This window comes from Pimephales promelas, chromosome 10, assembly GCF_988280905.1.
Source record: "Pimephales promelas chromosome 10, fPimPro1.hap1.1, whole genome shotgun sequence".
In the NCBI taxonomy this organism is placed as follows: Eukaryota; Metazoa; Chordata; class Actinopteri; order Cypriniformes; family Leuciscidae; genus Pimephales; species Pimephales promelas.
Window position 1 is genome coordinate 32,907,367 of NC_142778.1, and position 24,837 is coordinate 32,932,203.

General features: G+C 37.5%; 1 protein-coding gene across 2 annotated transcripts in view; it reads right to left on the reverse strand.

Annotated features, from left to right (window-relative positions):
* The window catches only part of carmil2 (capping protein regulator and myosin 1 linker 2), a 46,650-nt gene that overhangs the window by 9,142 nt on the left and 12,671 nt on the right, over positions 1–24,837 (reverse strand). For both annotated transcript variants that reach the window (XM_039683969.2, XM_039683968.2), the window contains exons 17-33: positions 24,464–24,533; positions 24,303–24,384; positions 21,808–21,904; positions 21,574–21,628; positions 19,806–19,978; positions 18,779–18,847; positions 18,611–18,704; positions 18,425–18,523; positions 18,201–18,329; positions 17,282–17,395; positions 16,976–17,148; positions 16,800–16,887; positions 16,617–16,709; positions 14,724–14,790; positions 11,560–11,942; positions 2,007–2,110; positions 1,064–1,826 (exon numbers count right to left, since the gene is read on the reverse strand). In XM_039683969.2, coding sequence (XP_039539903.2) covers positions 1,064–1,826; positions 2,007–2,110; positions 11,560–11,942; positions 14,724–14,790; positions 16,617–16,709; positions 16,800–16,887; positions 16,976–17,148; positions 17,282–17,395; positions 18,201–18,329; positions 18,425–18,523; positions 18,611–18,704; positions 18,779–18,847; positions 19,806–19,978; positions 21,574–21,628; positions 21,808–21,904; positions 24,303–24,384; positions 24,464–24,533 — 2,653 coding nt within the window. The remainder of the gene's footprint in view (positions 1–1,063; positions 1,827–2,006; positions 2,111–11,559; positions 11,943–14,723; positions 14,791–16,616; positions 16,710–16,799; positions 16,888–16,975; positions 17,149–17,281; positions 17,396–18,200; positions 18,330–18,424; positions 18,524–18,610; positions 18,705–18,778; positions 18,848–19,805; positions 19,979–21,573; positions 21,629–21,807; positions 21,905–24,302; positions 24,385–24,463; positions 24,534–24,837) is intronic.

Sequence of the window (24,837 nt, forward strand, 5' to 3'; positions counted from 1 at the left end):
ACCTTTTTTTCACACAATATTTACTCAAAACGCAATTAAAAATCAGCCAATCGGACACGGTTATTGGTCTAATATTTAACCTATAAATAGAGTGCCGAAGTGATGACGTCACTTTGTAGGACAACTCGGAAGCTAGCGGCACATGGGTTCCCTCAATCGAAAAGCTAAGCATTTTCCCCATAGACTTTTGGAAAATCGCAAAAAATAAGATCTGTGTTTAACAAAGAGTTGTGACCCTTACACGTTTTGTCTATCAAGATAGTCTTTACAAGTTAATCCAAGATTTATCAATTTTTATATACAGTTTTATATATATATATATATACAGTTTTTTATATATATTTATATATAGAAGCCTATATACAGTTTTATAAAACACAAGCTGACATAATAAAGTTTAAAAAAAACACAAGCTGGTTATAAATGTGTGTTCTATGTCATAGACCAAAACGTGAAAATATTTAGAGGCTTTGTTCACCACAGACCTTATTTCAGGCGATTTAGCCCATTCAAATATCACATAGGCTGTGTCCGAAATCTCCACTCAAACCACTACTCCCTACCCCCTATGTAGGAGGTAGGGAGTAGAGCACTACATAGTGAGGTCACCAGCATAATAGAAACATTTCGGACACTACTCGATCGTCTCTCGGTGCCGTTGATTACGCCATTGCTGTCGCCCGTCCGCCGGCTTGGGTTAGTGACCATCGGTTGTACACTACTTTTCAAAATGCATTCTGGGATACATTGAGTGGACTATATAGGGTATAATAATCATCACTATACATTCGGACAGCACTACAAAATGGCGAGCTCACTATATAGTCCACTATATAGTGAGTAGTGGGAGATTTCGGACACAGCCATGGACTTTAGAGCGAGGAGTGGAGTGCTGGAGAACTGGGAGTGCTAAAATGCTCACTTCCGCGTTTTGGCCTACAGAGTGATGTCGTAACTTCCGCACTCTATAACCAAATATAAGTAATCAGGATTTAAATCTTTAAACATCATCTCCATTCATTTAACATCTAGTCTAACTCAATCAGAACCACCACTCAATTACCTTAGTGTGCGTGGCTGTGCCGTCCTGCTCTGGCAAGACCTCCGAGAGCAGGATGAGGGACTGTGATTTGCCCTCTCTGAGAGAGCGACGGATGGGTTTGGGCCTCCGCTCTCCATCCGGGGTGCGACTCTTCTCCAGGGTCCGGCTCTTCTCCCGCTCTGAGGGTGACACACCTGGGACCGGGCTGGGGGTTTTGGTGGGAGTAGGAGGTGCAGCAGGGGACAGTATTGGGGCCTCTTCAGTTTTGCATGGGGATGAGGCAGGAGGTATGGGAGTGGATGCAGGTGGGATCAGTGCAGGTGTGGGGGCAGGTGAAGGAGATCTGGGTGACATTTTGTCCTCATTGATTGGTGCAGTTGTTGTGGAATCTGTGATGGTGAGGATGGTGGGGGTGCCCGCCTTGACTACGTTTTCCTCATCCGGTTTCTCTTTGTCCCTCTCCTTCTTCTCTCGTTCCCTCTCTTTTTCTTTTTCCCTTTCCTTCTCTCGCTCTTTCTCTGCACGTGCTGCCTCCCGGAGGGGTCGGATGAGATCAGCTATTGAAGTCTTTTTTGCCTTGCCCTCGGGACCACCGTCACCCTTGGCCCCTCGACCTGCACGGACTTTCTTAAAGGCGAAAAAGTCACCGAACTTCTTCTTAATGTTTTTGGAGGGGGCTGTGGTGGGGATGGGGGTTGTAGTGGAGGTGGTAGGAGGGACAGTTGTGACACACGTGGGCTCTGCAGGTTGTGCTTTAATGAGGGGCTCCTCCCTCTGGTGCTTTCTGAACACGAGGAGAGGAGAGGCATGATGGGAAATGTCTTTTGACAACCGATAAGGATATTTTTTTGTTAGAGATCATGTTTTAATCATTGGCCGTCATTAATTCCAGTTCTATGAAAAATGTATGTGTATTAACATTGTTTTGCATACTTGAGTGTTTTTGTGTGTGTTGTGTACTCACAGGGGGTCATCGGGGATGATTTTTTTGGTGAAGAACTCTTCTACACCTTCATCAACCCTCCCTATGTTCTCATTGGCCTCATTCTCACTTTCAGCTGCCTGCTCCTGCACACATACAAAGAAACACAAACAAAAGGTCATTCACCCAATTTAAATCTAAGTCTTATTAGAGCGGGAAAAACTGTATTTTCAGATTAACATGATTTACACAAGACATGACTCTCAGACAAAACACCCACAGGTCGCCCACAAATGTTCACTGAGCATCTACACAAAACTTCTAAGCACTTGTGAAAATACCAGACCTCCTGAGAGCTATCCAATTTCCTGAGATGGTCCTCACTGCAGAACATGAAATCTACGGGGAGGAGTCAACCCACCCCCAAACCTACCCAGCTCCACCCCCTGATCCCTAAACCCACCGCCAAACCTACCCAGCTCCACCCCCTGATCCCTAAACCCACCCCTAAACCTACCCAGCTCCACCCCCTGTTCTCTAAACCCACCCCCAAACCTACCCAGCTCCACCCCCTGATCCCTAAACCCACCCCATAACCTACCCAGCTCCACCCCCTGATTCCTAAACCCACCCCCAAACCTACCCAGCTCCACCCCCTGATCCCTAAACCCACCCCTAAACATACCCAGCTCCACCCCCTGTTCTCTAAACCCACCCCCAAACCTACCCAGCTCCACTCCCTGATCCCTAAACCCACCCCCAAACCTACCCAGCTCCACTCCCTGATCCCTAAACCCACCCCTAAACCTACCGAGCTCCACCCCCGGATCCCTAAACCCACCCCTAAATCTACCCAACTCAGATCTGGATCCGACTCCGCCCCCTGGATCTTGTGTACTGCAATGAGCTACTGAACTTCCTGGAATATGGGGTGCACAATTTCCATGTCAGTTTGCAAAGAATCTTAATGGTGTCTACAAAGTACTGAGTTGACATTCTAAAAAAATATGTTTCAACGCTAGATTTGACAAAGTTTGCCAAAAATGAATACAAAAAATCTGAATGGCTGTTTGAAAGAATGTAAACACTGTTTAACTTCCTTTCTACTCAGAAAACACAGTTTTTGTGCTTTGTGTCCAGATTTACCTGGTTATTTCAGCTTTCTTTAAAGTGCCATCCACTGTCAGTGTGAATCTCTATTTTCATTCAGACCACCAGACATTTTTTTTACACTTTGGTCTGAACAGACCAATCACATGCGAAAATCAGACTGAATTTCATGCTGAACATTCATGTTGGTGTGAACAAGCCAATAAGCTGCAGAATGAACCATACTTTATTAAAAGCGGTAAAAAAAAAGTTCATAGGGTAAGCTGTAATGCACTTCTAAGCTATAAACGCTAGTATTTTTTTAAACTCAAACTCACATTTACCCAATAAACATGGCGTGATTCAGAAGTTAGAATGTTTTCTCTCTGCAAAGGATTTGTCTTGTGAATCTGTCTAATGTCCCAAGAGAGAGCCAAACCCTGCCTCAATTTTTCTGTCTGTTCCCCCCACCACCACCTAATATAATTACGCCCCTCAGATACAGCCTCATCACACACACACTTAAATGAGCCTGTGAGTGCTCATCAGTGGTGACTGGTTTATCTGTCATGTAGCCACAGTAATAACACAATAGCCGCAAACATGGAGGTTGATTGTTGTAAGATCCGCCAGTCCTGATAGTTCTTAAACAACAGTTTTAATGACATTACACCACATTGTGATTGTGATAAATGAGCTAAATGATTTACATGATGGCAATCATTAATCTTTTATTCTAACAATATGTTAGCTGTAAGCTGAAATCGTACTGCTGATCGTTTCTACAAAGGCTTTAGAAATGAAGAGTTCAGATGCAAAGGCCTCTAAGTGCCATTTGAAATTTTCTTCTAGAATGATAATTTTTATCAAGCTTGTATATTTAAGTTCCGTGATTTCACTTAAATGGCAATGATAATTACCTATTAATTGTTATTTAAGTGAAATTACTGAACTTAAATATACAAGTTTGATAAAAATCATCATTAAAGAAGAAAATTTCAAATGGCATTTAGAGGCTTTTGCATCTGAACTCTTCAAATATTGGTTTGTGTAAGTATTGTGAGAATTAATAGATCTTCATGTATATATAGAGAACACATATATTATTAGTACTCCTAATGGTCAGACAGAAAACATTGAAGACAAGGGATGATCCTTAAATAATGCACTAGACTAGAGAGCAGCAGTTCTTAACCAGGGTGTCAGAGGCCTCAGCAAACTTTCAAAGGGGCCTCAAGATGAACAATAAGTATTTAAAATAATAAATATTTACATGAATAAATTGTATAATCAAGCTCTAATCTAAAACTGAAAAACGGTTACAAAAAATGTATGGTACTTGATTTGGCTTCAAGTCAAAAAGGTTGAGAACCACTGAAACAGACGTTAATTCATATAGCACTTTAAAAACTCAACATTAAACATAATTCACATTTCACAACTCATTTTCCTTTTCCATAATGTGACGTGTTTACCTGGATTGTGAAAGGTAGTCTCCAAATTGTAGGTAGTTGGAGAGGAATAAGAGGGATTGATGACATCAGTCAAAAAGTAAAGTTGTTTTTTAGAGGTGGACTCATTTTCTTCTTTTTTTTTTAGTACTGGTGATTTTTTTAAAATAATATGCACATATTAATCACTCACAATAAGACGATGCAAATTAAGAAAGAAAACTGGGTCAACATTGATTGCATGTTGACTTCTTAACTGTGCCAGATCAGTAGCTTACAAACACAAAAGCACAGGGTGCGCGCGGTCTGTGTGTTTTGCCTGTTTCCTGCTGCTGCACAGACTGCGAGGCCTTCGGGCAGTTTGGGTTCTGCAGGAAGAGAAAGAAAGAAATATGGAGGGAAGGAGAGAGAGAGAGAGAGAGAGAGAGAGACCACTGCAGCTCTATAGCAACCATATGCAAATGAGGCACCGCACACCACATGAGAAATGGATTATAAATCATTTAGCACCTCTCGACCAATGAGAAGGCAAAGCACTCATCACTCCATCTTCAAAAAGAGGAGGAGAGCAGGCGCCACGTTGTGTGAGGGATGTTTCCCACATATCTTAATAACACACGATCATTTTCTCCTATTAAAAACACACTGCATGAACAGTGCAACCATACAGCTCAGGTTTAATTATATACCAAAAAAACTGAAAACAAAGCTTTTGTGTGGTTCACATGGCCTGCTGGGTTTGTTAATGCCTAAATGAGATTCATGTTTTTCCACATATACAGCCAAAAAAATTCACACATTTCATAAACCACTAGCAATAATTTTAAATCATAACCGTTTCCTACATGAAACTAGATAATGTCAATACCTGACGGGTTGAGCTGGTCTTAGTCTAGTCTTGCAAAAGTGACACGTTCGGGTCTGAAGAATCTGTTCTCGGATCAGTGTAGCAGCTGATCAAAGATCAGTCCAGCTCACATGTCATGACTCATGAATTCGTATACACACTGCCAGATTTTCGTTAATATTCCCCTTTAAATTTCAGTGGAAAGGAGGAGAGATACAGAGAGATGGAGTGGATGTAGTGTTCTTTACCTCTACTGAGATCAGTGTTAAGCTGGAAAAGGCCTGTCTAAAGGTGTCAGGTTGAGACAGTGATCCCAAAATTCCACAGGCTTCTGTCTAGGTTTTCCTGGAGGCGAAGCTATAAGCTCTATGGAAGTGATTAATCCAACATAAGCACTTTACCACAAATAGGGTACAAAATAGGGCCTGGTCAGTGAAAGGCGGTGCTTGACCTTTAGAAAATGCTGAAGTTGCAAACCTCATACAATTAATATAAGCAGCTCATACAAAATTTAGTTTGTCCTCCTTAGGTTCACTTAACAGTTTTGAGTGTATTGATAACAAGATTGTTTAAGCCTTTTACCTAAATTTGGGATTTGCAACATTTTGCACACAACTCTATTGTGTGTGTGTGTGTGTGTGTGTGTGTGTGTGTGTGTGTGTGTGTGTGTGTGTGTGTGTGTGTGTGTGTGTGTGTGTGTGTGTGTGTGTGTTAGGGATGGGCAACGATTAATCGCATCCAAAATAAAATTTGTGTTTACATAATATATGTTTGTGTAGTGTGTATAATTAATTTGTATATATAAATACCCACACATGCATGTATATTTAAGAAAAATGTGCATGTATATATTTTATATATATTTATTCACAATTAATATTATATATAAATATAAATATTTGATATATTAACAAATTTTTCTTAAATATATACATGCATGTGTGGGTATTTATATATACAAATTAATTATACACACTACACACACATATATTATGTAAACACAAACAGGGGGGGGGGTATTTATATTTTTCTGTCAATGAATATTAAATAAACATTATAAATATATATATTTAAAGCAAAAATGGTTAAACAGGGTTACCAAATATTAGTTTAGTTACTGTTAAACTTATATGTCCCATAAATTAAAGTCTGATCCTTGTTGCATTGTGTTGAGTGCAGTTAATTGACGTATTTGTCAGCTTTCCTTTTAGGTATGTCATCAAGCCATTATAGCAGTGGCCTTTTCCAGTTCTGAACATGGTGACTGAGCACTGCACATAGTTCTGAAGTTTTGTTCCGAATACATAAATGCATATGTAAATGAAAATATGAATTGGATTGCAAAGTTTATGGTTCAGACTAATTCAGACTGATGGAACTATGTGCATGTACACTGACCTAATACATTTAAAATGATTTTAAAATGATCAAATAATCATGAAATTATTGTGGTTGTAATTTTCGAATAGTTAAATACAGTGGAGGTTGTCAAGACCGTTTGAGACAAAAACAAACAACATTTCAAGGTGGGGCACCGACATTTTAAAGGGGCAATGACATTGACATACATTAATATTTTTCTTGAGGTTCACTTGTAGTTAATACAGTTTTTTTTTGCACAATTATGTATATATATATATATATATATATATATATTCTCATTAATGCAATTATCTAATCAACCAATCACATGACATGGCAGTTGCTTCAATGCATTTAGGGGTGTGGTCCTGGTCAAGACAATCTCCTGAACTCTAAACTGAACGTCAGAATGGGAAAGAAAAGTGATTTAAGCAATTTTGAGCGTGGCATGGTTGTTGGTGCCAGACGGGCCGGTCTGAGTATTTCACAATCTGCTCAGTTACTGGGATTTTAACGGACAACCATTTTTAGGGACAACCATTTTTAACTCTTTCTAGGCTATTTTAATGATAAAAAATTATGACAAAATTAAAATCTGTCCTTTATTACAATGTAAAATGCATGTCAATGTGGTACTAATTTTACAGTGTTTTACTTAGTGTGCGAAGGTACCAGTGTCCAGACTCTCTTCAGAGATGAAACAACATTGAAGGGATTTTTTTTTCAATATAGTTTTATTATTTGACCAATATATTTGAAAATAAAAAATAAATGTGCTGCATTTTGTCTAAGAAATAATAAGAGACACTTTTAATTTATAATCTCATTTGTTAAAAAAATCGTGAGAAAATCGTATCGTGAAACCGGTATCGTGAATCGTATCGCATCGTGAGTTGAGTGAATCGTTACATCCCTATAATTGTCCACTGCAAAACTAAATTCTCTCATCGTTGGCATTGATAGTAAAACAACTGTAATACACTGAGACAGAGTGAATTGTTTGTTTTAGTCACTATGACGGAATACTAAATTGATGGCTGGGTTTTACATGATGGCAAAGGCAATTTTATTTAAATATTAATTTAATATGAATTAATATAAATTAAATTCAGCAATTATAAATTAAAAATTGCATCTCTACCAATATAGTCTCAATTGTCAGTTATAAAGTCAGTGCAGAGTGCATTTTTTTTTAATCAGTTTATAGGCAATTCTGAAAAAAGGTTCAAATTGCGAGTTTATATCACACAATTTAGGGAAAAAAATGTGAATTGAGATATAAAATGTCGCCACCACTTTTTTTTATTATTATTCTTTATTCAGTGGCGGAAACAAGCTTATTAAAGGGTAATAAAAGAAATGCTTATACAGCCATCATAAAGTCAGGATCAGCGAGAATTTAAAAGGGATACAGGGACATTTCTAAAATTTACAAAGCCCTGGACACATTTTGTTGGGTGTGTCGTCTTCACTTGAGACTAATGAGTAGGCGGTACCATAGAGACAGAGACACCCCACATCACAGGGCCTGGTTGCTGCTGACAGCCCTGCAGGGTCATACAGTAAAAAAGCACACACACACACAAACACACACACACACACACACACACACTGGACCATCAGAGCATCATCTCTTCTTCAGTCACATGAGTCACCACCTGTCATTGGGTTTTCACCAGCCAAGGCGTATGACCGGGCATCACACAATATGGACACACACCCTCGCCAACAGATCACGCTGACAGGAATACACATAACACACATACTCATTCAGGTGATCGGAGGAAATGACAGGAGTGTTTTCATCCCTCCGTGCTCACTTCTGTGATAACAGTGGCGCCAAACTCTCCAGAGAGAGTCTGTTCTGAAAAAATGACCTCACACACACACAATTACACAGCGTATAACCAGTGTAAAAGGCCAGGGTATAAGGATAACGATATCGGTTTGAAAACAAATATCAGAGTCCATACTGACAACTATAACGATAACAGCACAGAGAAACGGTCTCTTTGGAATCACTTTTAGAGCGTTTTGTTCCAGCTGATGATAAACGATAAAAACATGGACACCCAATCAGAATCCAAACTGCTTTAAAGAGTGCTAGCATTTAAAGTGGCAGACGACAGAAGTGCAGCACACACTAAAAACAACATTATCATGAATTGGTGTGGACACTAATATAGTTATCCATTCGATTTTATAGTTATTGGTCTTGGTGAGAACGGGCCTTAACTGTGTGACAATACACACTTTAAAAACTGTCCATAGTGACTGGTAATCACCAACAGGCAGTCATGAAATTCAGCATTACACTTACACAAGCCAGTCATCACGACAACACAGAAACAGCCACAGGTCTCTTAAGACCATGACATAATGTAACAGTATAGTGTATAAAAATGGCAACCAAATAACTATATATCATCCTATACTTTACCAACCACGCCTACTAACTGTAAGCACACGCAAGATTTTTACACATCTAATGACAGCAGGAGTAAGATGCAAATACCATGATATTACCATGATTTGTGTGGACACTACTGAGGTATTCTCAGACATAACCTAGTAAAAGAATAAGGTAATTCACATTACATTATCATTGCAATGCCTTTGTTTATATGGACACTATCATGATGGTAATACATCATACCATGGGGTACTATGATAAATAAAGGTGTAATCATTTGTACATTGCATCACACTACTATGGTATTACCATGAGTTTTGTGGGCACTACCGTAATAGTAATACCATGACATTTTTTTACGTACTTTGGGATAATATAATATGGTACCATAGTACTATTGTGTTACCATGATTTTTGTGGACACTACTGTACTGTGGTATTGTTAGACACACCTTGGAGCACCATGGTAAGTGAATACAGTGATTTACATCATATCACAGTAACAAAGTATTATTATTATTTATGTGGACACTGCCATTGTATTTTTAAAATGCCTTTGGAAACTACTAGTGTTATTAAAAGTTGGAATCAAATGGTATCACAGTACTATGGCATTACCACAATATTTGTGGAAACCACCGTGACGGTAATACAGTGTATTATTTGGCAAGTTTCGAAGTACAATGGTAAATAAATCTGGTAATCATAAAGGAGCATATACATATAAACATCATAAGATATATTTATAATAATTATAATATATTTATTTTAAATAAATGTGGTTCTTTTGAACTTTTTATTGATCAAAGATTCTTGAAATGCATCACAGCTGCCAAAATATACAACATGGATAATAAAAATGGAAAATGTTGAACACCAAATCAGCATAAGAATGATTTCTGGAGGATCATGTGACACTGAGGACTGGAGTAATGGCTAATATTGTCATCACAGCAATAATTTACATTTTAAAATATATTCAAATAGAAAACATTTATTTTAAATGGTGATACTATTTCACAATATTACAGTTTTTACTGTATTTTTGATGTGCATGTGTGATGTCTTTCGAAAATATTTTTTTTTATCTTACAGACCCCAAAATTTTGAATGGCAGTGTGTGTGTGTGTATATATATATATATATATATATATATTAAAAAAACACCATGTGCCATGATATATATATATATATATATATAAATAATGGCACATGGTGTTTTTTGTTAGGCACTATACACTGTGGTATTACTATTTGATACCATCACTGTAACATGGTACCATCATGGCACATTTATTGCAATAAAACTAAATTAAATGAATTCCAAAAAGAGACAAAATAATCAAAGTTCTGCGGCAAATAAAGAAAATGTGGCTCAAATGACTCGAGAGGGTAGTTTTCAACATACCTGTGATTATATAATACCTGACAACCACACAGATTTGGGCACAATAGCACCTTTATCACAGCATCAAAGACGCACACATCACACCTCACAATGGCGGCGTCAATAAACAGGCCACATGCCATAGGAGCACAAGACACACAACAGTGTAAAGGCATGTGTGTGTGTGTGAGCAGCTACAATTGAGAACACTGTAAAACCCATCACTATGGCAACCATTTATCAAATGGCCATTCATAGGATGTCAAAGTGGACAAATAGATCATCTGCCTTTCTTTTCTGTCCATCTCACACTCACACAATGAAGACACCGCAGTGAGGATATAATATCTCAGATTAGTCTTGACTCAACAGGAAAGACGAGATGGACTCAACAGAATCGCAGTGCAACGACACACTGCTGTTGCAGCATCAGCGGCAGAAATACATCGACTGTCACACAGCAACCTGAATATTACATCTCATTTAAACACGCAATCAGTTTCTCCTGTATACGACGCCCAGGTGAACCCGTACGACCGAATAAACAGATTTTGATCCCACACCCTGGGAATGCCACGAATAGAGGGATCCTCCGTTCCTGATGACAGAGGGGGTGCGAAAAGAAAGGGAGAAACCCTCCTTGATCTGGGAACATTAATAATTGAGATGCTACAGCAGTCACACACCAAGCTCACACGGCAATAATCAGTGCTGGACAGAGACTGTGCCCCTTTCTGACAGCATACACACACCGCCCAGCTGAGCTTCACAAACACGACGGCACACACACTGCCTGAAAATGGCAGTGGAGGATACACACCCTGAAAATCTCAACCCACCACAGCGGCACCCTCTCCCTGAGCATCTCTCGTCGCATATCGTGAGCGAGAGAAAGGAAAAAAATGGGGTGGAGGAGACGGTGTGAGAGAGTCTGCGGGCGAATCAACCTGAGCAGTGCCGCCAGAAAGCAGTCTCCCTCCCCCTCTCAGCCTCTCAAAACCCTTCCCATGCCCCTTTCTTCTCGGTCCTCAACCCTCCCGTCTTACCTGCGGCTTGCTGGGAGGCTGCCTGTTCTGGCGGTTGGGTCTGGGCCTGGAGCGGGTGTAGTGCCTCAGTGTGTGGCCTTCGATGGGCAGGTCCATAGGGGGCTGAGGAGGTGCAGGCTCCGAGCGCCGGGGCTCTCTGTTGCTAAGAGCGGCAGCAGCAGCAGCAGCATCCGCCTCTCTCCCTGAGTAGGAGGGGCTTCCTGGCTTCAGCTGGCCTGCCGCGGTGACTGACAGACCCGTCACCAACGACAACGACAGGGCCCGCCTCCTCTCCTCCATTCCTACCCTGGAGACCTGAGGCCCTCCCCCTCCTCTCTCCTCTACCTCCTGCTGGGGATGTGTGGCCGCACGCGCCTGCTGTTCCCCTTCCACATCTAACAAACCTGCAGAGAAAGAGAGAGAGGAAATATGGGGGACAACAGAGGGAGATAGTGAGGGAGGGGTGAGCCTGAAGCTTTAATGATATGTGTATCTTCATAAAGAGGAAATAGTATCCACATAGAGAAATAGATCGAGATGGAGCGATGGATCTGCAGATGTACAGCGGAGGATACGAGAGGGAGCAAAAAAGGCAGGAAAGAGCAAGGGGGAAGATAAAGCTGGACATTATGAAGGGTTCAGGATATTCACGACACATTGGGGAATCTCATGTCGAAAAAACATGTCATCTTTTACTACAAAATCAATAACCAATAAAAATACAGTATTTATTTAGAATTATAGTTTGCATATAGAAAATCGTGTCGAAATGAAGAGGATTACAGATTTTTGCACCGTGACATTATTTATTATGACAATTAAGCATTTACCCCATAAATTTTAACTGTAGTTTTTTTTTTTTGTGGCAATTCTCATTACTGTAATATTTTTAGTGTATTACAATAACAATCACTGAAATCACAAAAAAAATACTACCAAAACTGTTAACAAACAAGTTTAAATTATATATGTATATATATATATATATATTAAGGCTGTCAAACGATTAATCGCATCCAAAATAAAAGTTTGTGTTTACATAATATATGTGGGTGCACTGTGTATGATTATTTTGTACATGTATAAATACACACATGCATGTATATTTAAGAAGAAAAAATATTTTTTATATATTAAATATTTATATATAAATGATATATAAATCTATATACAGTATATACATGAAAATATTTATGTATATATTTATATACAAGCATGTGTGTGTATTTACATATATAAAATAATTATACACAGTGCACCCACATATATTATGTAAACACAAACTTTTATTTTGGATGCGATTAATCGTTTGTCAGCCCTACTATATATATATATATATATATATATATATATATATATATATATAGCCAAAACAAGAGGTAACCCTCTTGGCAAGGATGCATTTATTTGATCAAAAAAACAAAAAACAAAACAAAAAACATGAAAATTCTGAAATATTACAATTTTTATTTTTTATAATATTATTGTTTTTATAATACTTTTTAATATTTAACTATTTATACCTACGTCATTACTCCAGTCTTCAGTGTCACACGATGCTCCAGAAATCATTATGCTGATATGCTGCTCTTATTATTATCAGTGTGGAAACAGTTGTGTCGCTTCACATTTTCGTGGAATTTTTTTCAGGATTATTTGATGAATAGAAAGTTTAAAAGAACCGCATTAAATCTTTTGTAACATAAATGTCGTACGGCTGTCACTTTTGTATCAGTATCTTAAGCATTAGTTTCTTTAAAAAATAAAAAAGCAAATGCATAAATGTGTTTTTTTTTGCATTACAGTAATGATAATAAAAATATTACAATACAAAAAAAAAATGGTCCTAATAACAGGCTTCAATTTCTTTAAGCAAATTATAATTTCTTCATCCGATTTATCTTGGGGTGAAATGTGACTGCTCTTTTGTGTATACCTGTCCTCTGTTTCTCATTGCAGAGGAAGAGAAGGGTGTGACTGGGTGACTGGGGGAGGGTTGTAAGCGGGTGGTCCCCCTCCCTCATCCGAGGGGCTCAGTGGTGTGAGAGTAACAGGGCTATGCTCCAGTTCTGCTGCCAGCAGTGTGTTACACAGCTGATTATCTATAGTAGAGACAGGGTGGGACCTCCCAAAATCAAACCCCGCTGTCTCAGGCTCATACACACACCAAACATAGACACCAATTAGAGAGGGAGGGGAAATCCCATGAGAGGGGGATCCCGCTCTCACAGCCAGCACTTCAAACAACAAAGCACGCATTTGATGTCACAAGTGCACATAACAAACTCAATCTCGCACATTTGCACAATACAAGTTGATCACACATTGGGTTGTCATTAAATCAGTTTGCGTGTGCTTAGGTAAAGGTTGTCGTTGAATGAGATCTGCCTGACCATATCCTTTTAACTGCCACCGCCCTTTTTTTAAGCATAGATCTGAACCTAAATGGTTGTAATTCATGAATGCTTTGGAATACAGACCTTCTCTTTTTAAAGAAGAAAAAGGCACCATTTTTTGTATACAACTTTATGGTTTCTGTAAAGCAAATGCTGAAGAAAAAAATATTCTAAACATTTTTTATATGACGCTAAACATATAATTTACAAAATAATTTTAACTCTAAAACTGCTAGAAAATCAAAGCTCTGTGTCTAAGTTTTATTCCAAATTTAAAGTTTATATCACAAAAAAAGTAGCCCGCTAAAAGGTGTTAAAGTACCGTTTTTATGTCAACGCAATGTCCAATTTAAAAAAATGTTTTCACATGATGATAACTAAAATATGATGCATTTTAAGCTTTCAAATGATTACTACAATAAATGATAGAGAAAAAAGTCAATAAACTAAGTGCAGCAAGTGTCCTGCTACCGGAATACTGACCGTACATTTGATCGGATGTGTAATTATCATGCTGGTTTTGTTCAGATAAGAGACTTTAACCCCTCCTGTTCTGACATCTTTGGTGACTGCATAATTAAACAGACCTCTGACCTCAACAGCTGTGGTGGGTGTGTGGTTCCAGGGTTTTGGGGTCTTTTTTTACAGCCAATCAGCTTTCAAGTAAGATGCAGCTATGGTGTCACCAGTGTAAGCTACACCCAATCACATTTGATTTAGGAGTGCAAAAGCAGACGAATGGAAAGAGAGAAAGAAGCACTTGTCGGCATTAAGACACAAGGGACTTACTTTTGATGGAAGGGGCGGGACGGATGCTACGGGAGTGGAAGCTGTTCCTCCAGATGACGGGGACGTACTATGATCACGCAGAGAGAAAAAATGAACTTTACATTACTGCAACAACTTGAATTATAATGGAGTTCATATAACTCTAAATTCTGATTGGATGAGCCATGTTGAAGCCACAGCTGATATAAGCACACTTGTTTTCGCACAACAATTGAATTGCAAAAGTGGGGTTTAAATGTCTGGATTACAAAATAATTGGTCAATTTAGATTCAATTAGGGTCCAATTCTCACTATTAACTAAGGCTTTTACCTCAAACTGGCACAGGTTAGTAGTCAAAATGAGCAATGGAGAACGCTAATCCCATCACTTTTTTTTTTTTAAACGCAAAATGAGTCTGCTAGCAAAATGAGAACGCGACAGAGCTTGTAATAAAACGAGAATCAACATTAGCTTGGCTTGAAATTTTGTAAGGCAACGTGGAGATGCCTGTTTTATTATTCATCAGGTAAATAAGGAATTAACAGATAAATTGCCATTTTGTAGCTCTCCATCAGAGTTCATTGTAAAGCATTATCTATTGAGAAGGGTCGTATCATTATGGTTGTTGTAGTAGCGCTGCGCTGGATTTATTTTCAAGGAATCACCGTGTCTATTAGTGGGTATAGCTACTAGGGCTGGGTAATAAATATCGATTTCTCGATATTAATCAATTCTCATTTTTACGAACTGATATCTATTCTTAAATCTCAAGAATCGATTAGTCATCCTGTTTCATTTGAATGAATGGATCATTGTATCATGTCTGCGCGCATCCAAAAAAAATTAATCTTTGTCCTTTGTTACTATTGATATGAAACAAAGTCTCAATTTTCAAATTACGTCCATTTTCTTTAGAAATTCAAAAACATAAATAACGTTTTGGCGCTGTGGCGTGAGATCGCTCTGGAGAAGCACAAGAGAAACAGCAGCGCTGATCTCTCTTCCGGCTTAATAATACCAGTCACAGCGCGAAATAAACATGAATGAGCATCTGAAAGTGTGTTAAAAGATAGAGTACAACTTATCGAAATCCGTATCATGTCACATTGATTCGCTCAATCAGCGTTTCAACCGTGGAAAGACGTCAGTTAAACAGCTTGTAATCAATGTCATGTATCGTCATATTTACCTCAGAAAACCCACATAAACTCGTTAGCATTTTGCTAAATATATACACCATATTACATATGCATTATAATCTTAATGTTCTTTAATATTTAATGCATATTTGAATAAATCTGGCAAGTTTTTATGACAGCCACCATTTAAATGTTTATATTTCATATAATCGTCTTATTATAAAAATAAATAAAAGTGTATTTTAAGTGTTTGTGTAGCTACAAAACAGTTCATTATTACCTTCATATTAGGCTAATGAAGCCTAGTAGGCTACAACTAGACTCCCATAGTTTACAGCATTACTTAAGAGATTTGATTTCCTTGAAAATTTGCCATTTATTGCAACTGATATCCAAAATAATGAATATTGAATCGAAATCGAATCGAATTGTGAAATTTGTGTCAATACCCAGCCCTAATAGCTACAGTATTTAACTTGATTATATCTCTTAAGCCTAGAAGTGAATATTTTATGAGCAGTAAGATAGCCCTATTCATCTGTACAGTCAGGCAGAGTCAAAGCACTACCTTATGCAATGTTCTTATGCAAAATGCATGCAGTTTTGTTTTTTAACTGCTAGAGGACAAAACCGTTACATAGTGTATCTTTGATAGAATTATTAATTTCTTTAAAAAAAAAAAAAAAGTTTTTTTTTCCTCAAACTTTTGCAAGTTAGTATATGTTAGTCGTGAGTAAGTGGCAGATCAGAATGCTAGAATCGAATCATCTCACATCATCTGTAGGGAATTCATGCTCCATCACTCTGAGCTGAGGAACATTGGCCTTGATATTTGTGGACTGGGAAAACTCCCTCATATGTTTGTCCTAAAAGCAAGAGAGATATATGTTGCATGTCATGAACGCACACACAATTCTCACGTGCACAATAAACCATTCATAAATGCAAACCCTCACCAGCTTCTCCTGAGCCACTGACAAATCCTGAAGAACTTCATCAATTATACTTTCCACCAGAGAGACACTGACAGACAGTTTCAGTTCACTGAGAAAGAGTGAGAGAGGGATAAACATGAGTAACAAATATAAAGAGGTTAAGAGTTTAATATTGTTAATAGTGATGTGTGTCGCACCTGAGCTTGTTTTTGATTTTGCTCTCTGCCTCTTGCATTGTGTTTTGAATGAAGTGTGCAGCCTGACGGGTCTTCTTGGCCACACGATCCGCCAGCTGCTCGCTGACACTTGACCTCTGGACGACTCTGGGGCAGGTCAGCTGAGCGGACTGCAGCATTGCCGTAGCCAGTTCCTGCACAGCACAAAAGAAAGTCTGATTTATACTGCCATTGAATTACAGTGACCTCCACTAAAGGAATCTGTACTACTTAACAGACACAACAGAGTTCTGTATGCAAACACACACCCAAAAAACATGACTTTACCTGGATTTCCTCAGTGATCTCACTCCTCAGGGCTGTAGATGCGTCATTGAGAATGCATTTCAGCATGTGGCCACTAGAAGGCGCTCTGCCCAACTCATAGAGTCCTGCAAAAGACTGAGAGGCAAGGCCAAATGTCAAAAACCACAAGTTAAGGCATCACCACATTGTTATACAAATTTAAAACAGAAAAATATATCAGCCATTACTACTATGCAGTGCATCTTTAATATCCTCATCATATGTGTCTTAATATTTTATGTGAGTCTTAGATGTAAATCTTAAATTCTCAGTTTTGTTTTGTTATATAAATAAATGATCACATATATTTGTGAATTCTGGTGTACCCTGTTGTAAGTACACTGATTTTTAAAATACTTCACATAGTACTGCGTAACAGGAATGGCTTGTATACTAGCTACTGTTCAAAGTTTGGGGACAATTATAAAAAAGAAAGAAATTAGTACTTTTATTCAACAAGAAAGCATTAAAGTGATCAAAACTTCCAGTAAAGACATTTACAATGTTACAAAATATTTCTATTTTATATAAAACTTTTACTAATTAAAGAATCCCCCCCAAAAATCACAGTTTCCAAAAATATATTAAGCAGCACAAAGTTTTAACATTGATTACTGTAAGAAATATTGAATTACATTTGAAATATTTTCAACTATAAAGCAGTTATTTTAAATGCATTTACATTTACATTGTAAATGTAAATTTTAAATGATAATAATATTTAAGTTTTTACTGGATTTTTGGTCAAATAAACGCAGTCTTGATAAGCACTAAACATTCAAAAACATTCACGAAAACGTTGAAAAATCTTAGCGATTCCAAGCTTTTGAACAGTAGAGTATAAAATGATCAGATTTTGAATCTGTAATATTGCAAACCATGTGTAAGTGTAATCTCATACACAAATGGCTGTCTTTGCATGTTGAAGCGCTTCCTCTGCAAGCAGAATGTCCGACTGCACCTCTTGTATGTTATAGCAGGTTAAAGGATGCACACTTTCCTGTAGTTTTTTACAGAGATCCTGCACTAACTGAGCACAAAGAGAAAGAGACAGACACATTGTCATTACGATCTGAAATCTTAGTATGTATTATTACAATCTCCTATATTATATCATAGGCAAACCTGTTCAGAGCGAGTGGTCTTCAATCCATGCTGTAGATGACACATTTCCTCACCCGTTGCACACTGTCTCTGATTGTTTCTGTATAAAAAGGCCTGGATCTACATGTATGCATATAAAAAGAGTCAGTTACATCTTGTCATCATCTGTTCTTCTGGCTTTCAATAGTACTGCAAATGAAAACTAACTTTTTGTAAAGCTTCCTCTGTCTTCTCTGGGGTATTTCGATAGGCTTGAAGGAAATCACTCACGGGAATGGACATGTTCTGTAGTGTCAAGTTCCTGTTTGAACACAGACTTTTTAACAAATACAATTCACTGAAAAAAACCCCTTTAGGTCTGTGGGTTACTCTCACTTTTCCATGGCATTGGCCACATCCATAAATCCTCCAGAAGTCACATTGTTCCGGTCCCAAACCAGCGTTCTGTCAGAAAACAAGGCACAACAGAGACACTTTATTTCATTTGTTGGCATTAATTAACATGAACAACAAATGAACAATACTTCTACCGCATTTATTAATACATTTTTAGGATTAATAGTTGATAACATTAAAGTAGTTTACTTTTAAAAAAAAACTTTTGCTGATAATTTACTCACCCCCATGTCATCCAAGATGTCCACGTCTTTCTTTCTTCAGTCGAAAAGAAATTAAGGTTTTTGATGAAAAAATTCCAGGATTTTTCTATATATAATGCACTTCAATGGGAACCAAACGGTTCAAGGTCCAAAAGACAGTTTCAGTGCAAACCGCAAACTGTTCAAAGGGGTTTAAACGATTCCAGACGATGAATTAAGCGAAACGATCACTCATTTAAAAAAAAAAGTTTAAGTTTATAAGCTCAAATGGTCGCCTTGCTCTGTTCTCGTTTTTCAAAATGAACGAATCTTTTTCCGAGTCAATTCGTTCATTTCATTCGTTGAATGAACCAAATGACATGAAAAAAGATTCGTTCATTTTGATAAACGAGTTCGAACAGGAGAGTCACGAATGCGCACCACAGAACAGAGCAAGGTGAGCATTTGAGCTTATAAAACTTAAACTTTGTTATTTTTTTTTATTTTTAAATGGAGAAAAATCCTGGAATGTTTTCATCAAAAACCTTAATTTCTTTTCGACCGAAGAAAGAATGACATTGACATCTTGGATGACATGGGGGTGAGTAAATTATCAGCAAAAGTTTTTTTTAAAGTGAACTACTCCTTTAACTATGTAACTCATAATGCACAACTAACATGAATATGAACAAGTAACATTAACAAAGGTTTATAAATGCTGTAAACAATAAATGATGTCTCGTTGACAGCACCAATGATCAAGGGGACACGTTCAATTTTAGGAAAAGAAAGCTTCAAGTCAGCATGTGTGCATGTAAAATTACTTTAGCTTGGTGTTGATCATGAGGGCCTTTGCTAGCATCTTCGCTCCTGTGTCGCCTATACAATTTCCGCTGATATCAATCTTCGACAGGCTTGCGTTGCTTCCCAGGCTGTTGATGAGGATAGTGGTGCCTGTTTTTAACTTTGAGTCACATACAGAGAGAGACTCCAGCGGCTAAAAAGTTTCAAAAAGAAAGTAAAAGGTCACTATCCAAGCCATATGCACATCAAGCTATCATAAATTGTATTTATCAAGTTCCATTGATCTTACATTCAGAGTCATTTTATGGAGTCATTAACCCTTGGCTGTAAGTCTCATTAAGATTTCTATCAAGTCTCATTAGCTTAAGAAACAGAATTGACTGAGGAGGTTGGGTCGTCAGAGGCCAGCGCTGATTCTTTGGAGAGCATAAATGCTCTTATTAATGTGGACAAAGTTATATAAAGTTGAGAGTTTGTTTTAATGAGTCCTATCTTTGAGTCAGAGCTGCTTGTGTAATTACTGAGACCGGGCGAGTCTTGATGGAGAGGGATTCTGGGTAATTAAAATTCAAGGCTTGCTGGAGAAATGAAGGGGGTGGCAGGGTCTCTGTGGACCTTCTCTCTTTATTGGTGGTAGTAATATTACAAGAATAGACGCAAAACACACACACTCCAATTTCCACTGAGGCAAAGACAGCAGCTCTTCCTACTCTTAATGTTACGTGAGAGCTGTGGTCCGTAGGTGGACGTTCTGGTGTATGGAACCATGGTCGATGGGGGACGTGTGATCCAATTTTTCAGTAATAATCATACCATTTGGGAAAGGCTGACTGTAGATACGACCGTGGCCTGATTCTAATGTGTGTTAGGATCCTGAGTCCTGACATTAAAAGTGATGTACTGTCACGGGTGGGTTGCGGAGAATGGAGTGAGGACTCAAGTGTAGAGTTGAGGTGAAGTTTTAATTAAGTGAAACATAAATCAAACACACCAACAAAAGAAATCCAGGTCTCAAAAGATAAATAATAAATCCAGGAACATGACATGGCAGGCACAGAACTACACACGACTCAACACCCATAACATTAACAACGAACAAGCACAGGACAGCAAACACAGGGAGACTGAGGCCTTGTCCACACGGACACGGGTATTTTTATAATCAGTTTTTCCTCCTGCGTTTAAAAAAAAATCCCTTCCACATGAAAACGCAAAAACACGCTATCAAGAGCATGCCACACCAGCAGGCGGCGATATAACCTTAACCGTAAAGCCACGTTGGCCAATCAGAAGCCTAAGAAAAAGTTATTACAGGATCCGGTAGGCAGATAACGGCGTGTAACGTCGCGCACACTCTGACGTCGCAAGGCAAAACCTCCAGTTTTACCGTCTACACGACAACACTGTAACCGGCGTTTCTGAAAATCCTCACCCTGGCAGGGGTTTTCAAAAATGTATGGTTTCAGTGTCCTGATCCTGTGTTTCCGTGTGGACGAACGGCCGAACCGCGTAAAAAAAAGTCACGGTTACAAAAATACCCGTGTCCGTGTGGACAAGGCCCAAATAGGAAGAGGGTAACGAGGGAAACCAGGTGGAACAAATAATCCAATAACGAGGTAACAAGGTGGGAGGTGCTAGACAATCCACATGGCACACAGAGAAGTCATGACAGCCATGCACTCACAGTAAACAAGACCATACATAAACACAAGACCAGGAATGTCACGGCTCTGTCACCAACCCAAGAATAACCAGAATAGTTGTGATAGAACAGTGACATGTACTCACACACTCCTCCTCCTGAATTAGTTGTACAAGGCGGTGTAACACATCTGTAAGAGCTCTGAGAGAAAAGGGAAATATAGATGAAAGGAAAAGGAGGAAGCAATAACATTTTTAAGGAAATGTGTAAATTCAACAACACTAGCACAACCAAGTTTCCTGAACAATCCCCCATCAAACACTCAAAAAAAAATTACACACATCATCAAAAAAAACATGAATAAACTACATGGCACTTACCTGGACTTCATGGCAAAATTGCGTCCGATTGAAAGGTGACGAATAGAATGACTGCGACCAATGGAGAGAATTAAAGTAACCATATTGCTCTCAAAACCTGAAAGAGAGAAAAATCGAATTATTGATTGTGATTTGTTTTTATTAATAATTTAATTTCACTCTAAGTTATGTTAGCCATTCAACAACTTCTGCCACACTTAGCTACCAAAGTAGACCTCTTCTTTCTACATGCCGTACACATTGACAGAACACGTTCTAGGTACTAGTAACTAATGAATAAGAAGTACTAGTATCTATTAAACACCTAATGAATACGTACTTGTATCTAATAATAAGTACTATCTAACGAATAAGTACTTCTATTGAATGAATACAAGTACTATCTAATGAATAAGTACGTGTATTGAATGAATACATACTTGTATCTAATAATAAGTAATATCTAATGAATAAGTACTTGTATCGAATGAACTTGTATCTAAGTAATAACAAGTACTAGTATCTAATAAGTACTAGAATCTATTAAATATTTACTAGTACCTAATGAATATGTACTTGTTTCTAATAAGTACTTTCTAACGAATAAGTTCTTGTATTGAATGAATACGTACTTGTATCTAATGAATAAGTACTATCTAATGAATAAGTACTTGTATCGAATGAATATGTACTAGTATCTAATAAGTACTAGAATCTATTAAATATTTACTAGTACCTAATGAATATGTACTTGTTTCTAATAATAAGTACTATCTAACGAATAAGTACTTGTATCAAATGAATACGTCCTTGTATCTAATAATAAGTACTATCTAATGAATAAGTACTTGTATCGAATGAATATGTACTTGTATCTAATAATAAGTACTATCTAATGAATAAGTACTTGTATCGAATGAATATGTACTTGTATCTAATAATAAGTACTAGTATCTAATAAGTACTAGAATCTATTAAATATTTACTAGTACCTAATGAATATGTACTTGTTTCTAATAATAAGTACTATCTAACGAATAAGTACTTGTATCAAATGAATACGTACTTGTATCTAATAATAAGTACTATCTAATGAATAAGTTCTTGTATCGAATGAATATGTACTTGTATCTAATAATAAGTACTATCTAACGAATAAGTACTTGTATCGAATGAATACGTACTTGTATCTAATACTAAGTACTATCTAATGAATAAGTTCTAGAATCTATTAAATATTTACTAGTACCTAATGAATATGCACTTGTATCTAATAATAAGTACTATCTAACGAATAAGTACTTGTATCAAATGAATATGTACTTGTATCTAATAAGTACTATCTAACGAATAAGTACTTGTATCGAATGAATACGTACTTGTATCTAATAATAAGTACTATCTAATGAATAAGTACTAGAATCTATTAAATATTTACTATTACCTAATGAATATGCACTTGTTTCAAATAATAAGTACTATCTAACGAATAAGTACTTGCATCGAATGAATACGTGCTTGTATCTAAAAATAAGTACTATCTAATGAATAAGTACTAGAATCTATTAAATATTAACTAGTACCTAATGAATATGTACTTGTATCTAATAATAAGTACTATCTAACAAATAAGTTCTTATATCTAATGAATATGTAGGCTACTTGTATCTAACAAGTCTTTCATATGGTCACTACAAGTGTCAAATGATTTCCAGTGCTCCAGTCAAATATGTTTTCACATCTTATAATTCAAATATCTCTCTCACTTCAATCACACTGACACTTTTCCCTCCTTTGTGTGTGTGTTTGTATGTGTTCAGACAGGTGTGATGATAGCCCTGCAGGGGCACAGTGTGTGTCCAGTGGGTCATGTGCTATTCTGACTGATGTGTTGAGCCTTTCTCCTCATGTAGCCGATACAAAAACACCTATATTTGCTTCATCTCCTCCTGGGTTATAAAAATAGCACGGCCTGATTATATTTTCTCCCAGGGTCCAAAATCTCCACTAGCTTCTGTCTCGAAAATCAACACTAGTTGCTTCGAGAAGCATCGAAAACATCCAAAATCATTTATTTTTCTATTAAGCAGATATCTAGTTCATATTACAAATATACATTCAATGAACTAATGAATAAATACAACATAAGCTCTGAATTAGGATTTTGGACCAATGAGATTAAAACAGTTTTCCATGTTTTTATCCATACCACAGATTTTTCCAAAAGAATCTATGCCAAAGAATGCAATAAATGCTATACAGATGTACACAACACGCCATTTACTTATTTTTTATCTTATGAAAAGAAGAGATTTTCTGACAAATGCGCACACACAGAGCGAGTCAGATATGATTTACAACCCGATATAAGGAGAGACCCTGTGACCCCTCTAGTGGTGTTGTGAAAGAGACAGTCAAGTAAGAGAAAGATAATAAATCTGACAGAAATAAAGAGGAAGGTATAAAGGGGGGTTAATAAATAGTGATAATAAGAGAATAAAATAAAGAGACTGTACCGTTGTCAGACAGGTCTAGGCTGCGGATGGCCTTGGCCTCGAAGATGTGTTCCTGAATCACTTGAGCTCCAGCCGACCTCAGCTACATTGTACCACAACATCACACACAGTTTTAAGAAAAGATTCATACAATACTTCGGTGTGTATGTCAGTGTGTGTACCTCACAGCAGCTGATGTCAAGCTCCAGCTCGGATAGATGAGTGTTGGTGGCCAAGCCCTGTAGTAACAATCTAAACAACATTAACACTGGACATTAATAATGATTTTAAAAAGAAATACACTACCGTTCAGAAGTTTGTTTTAAAGATATGATACTTTTATTCAGCAAGTATTGAATTGATCAAAAGTGACGGTAAAGATATTTTTAACGTTATGAAATATTTCTTTCAAAACAAATGCTGTTCTTTTGAACATAAGATTGCTCAAAGAATACTGAAAAAATCTGCCACGGTTTCTACATAGGCAAAAATAGGCAGCACAACTGTTTTCAACATTGGTATTAATCAGAAAGGTTTGTTGAGCACCAAATCGGCA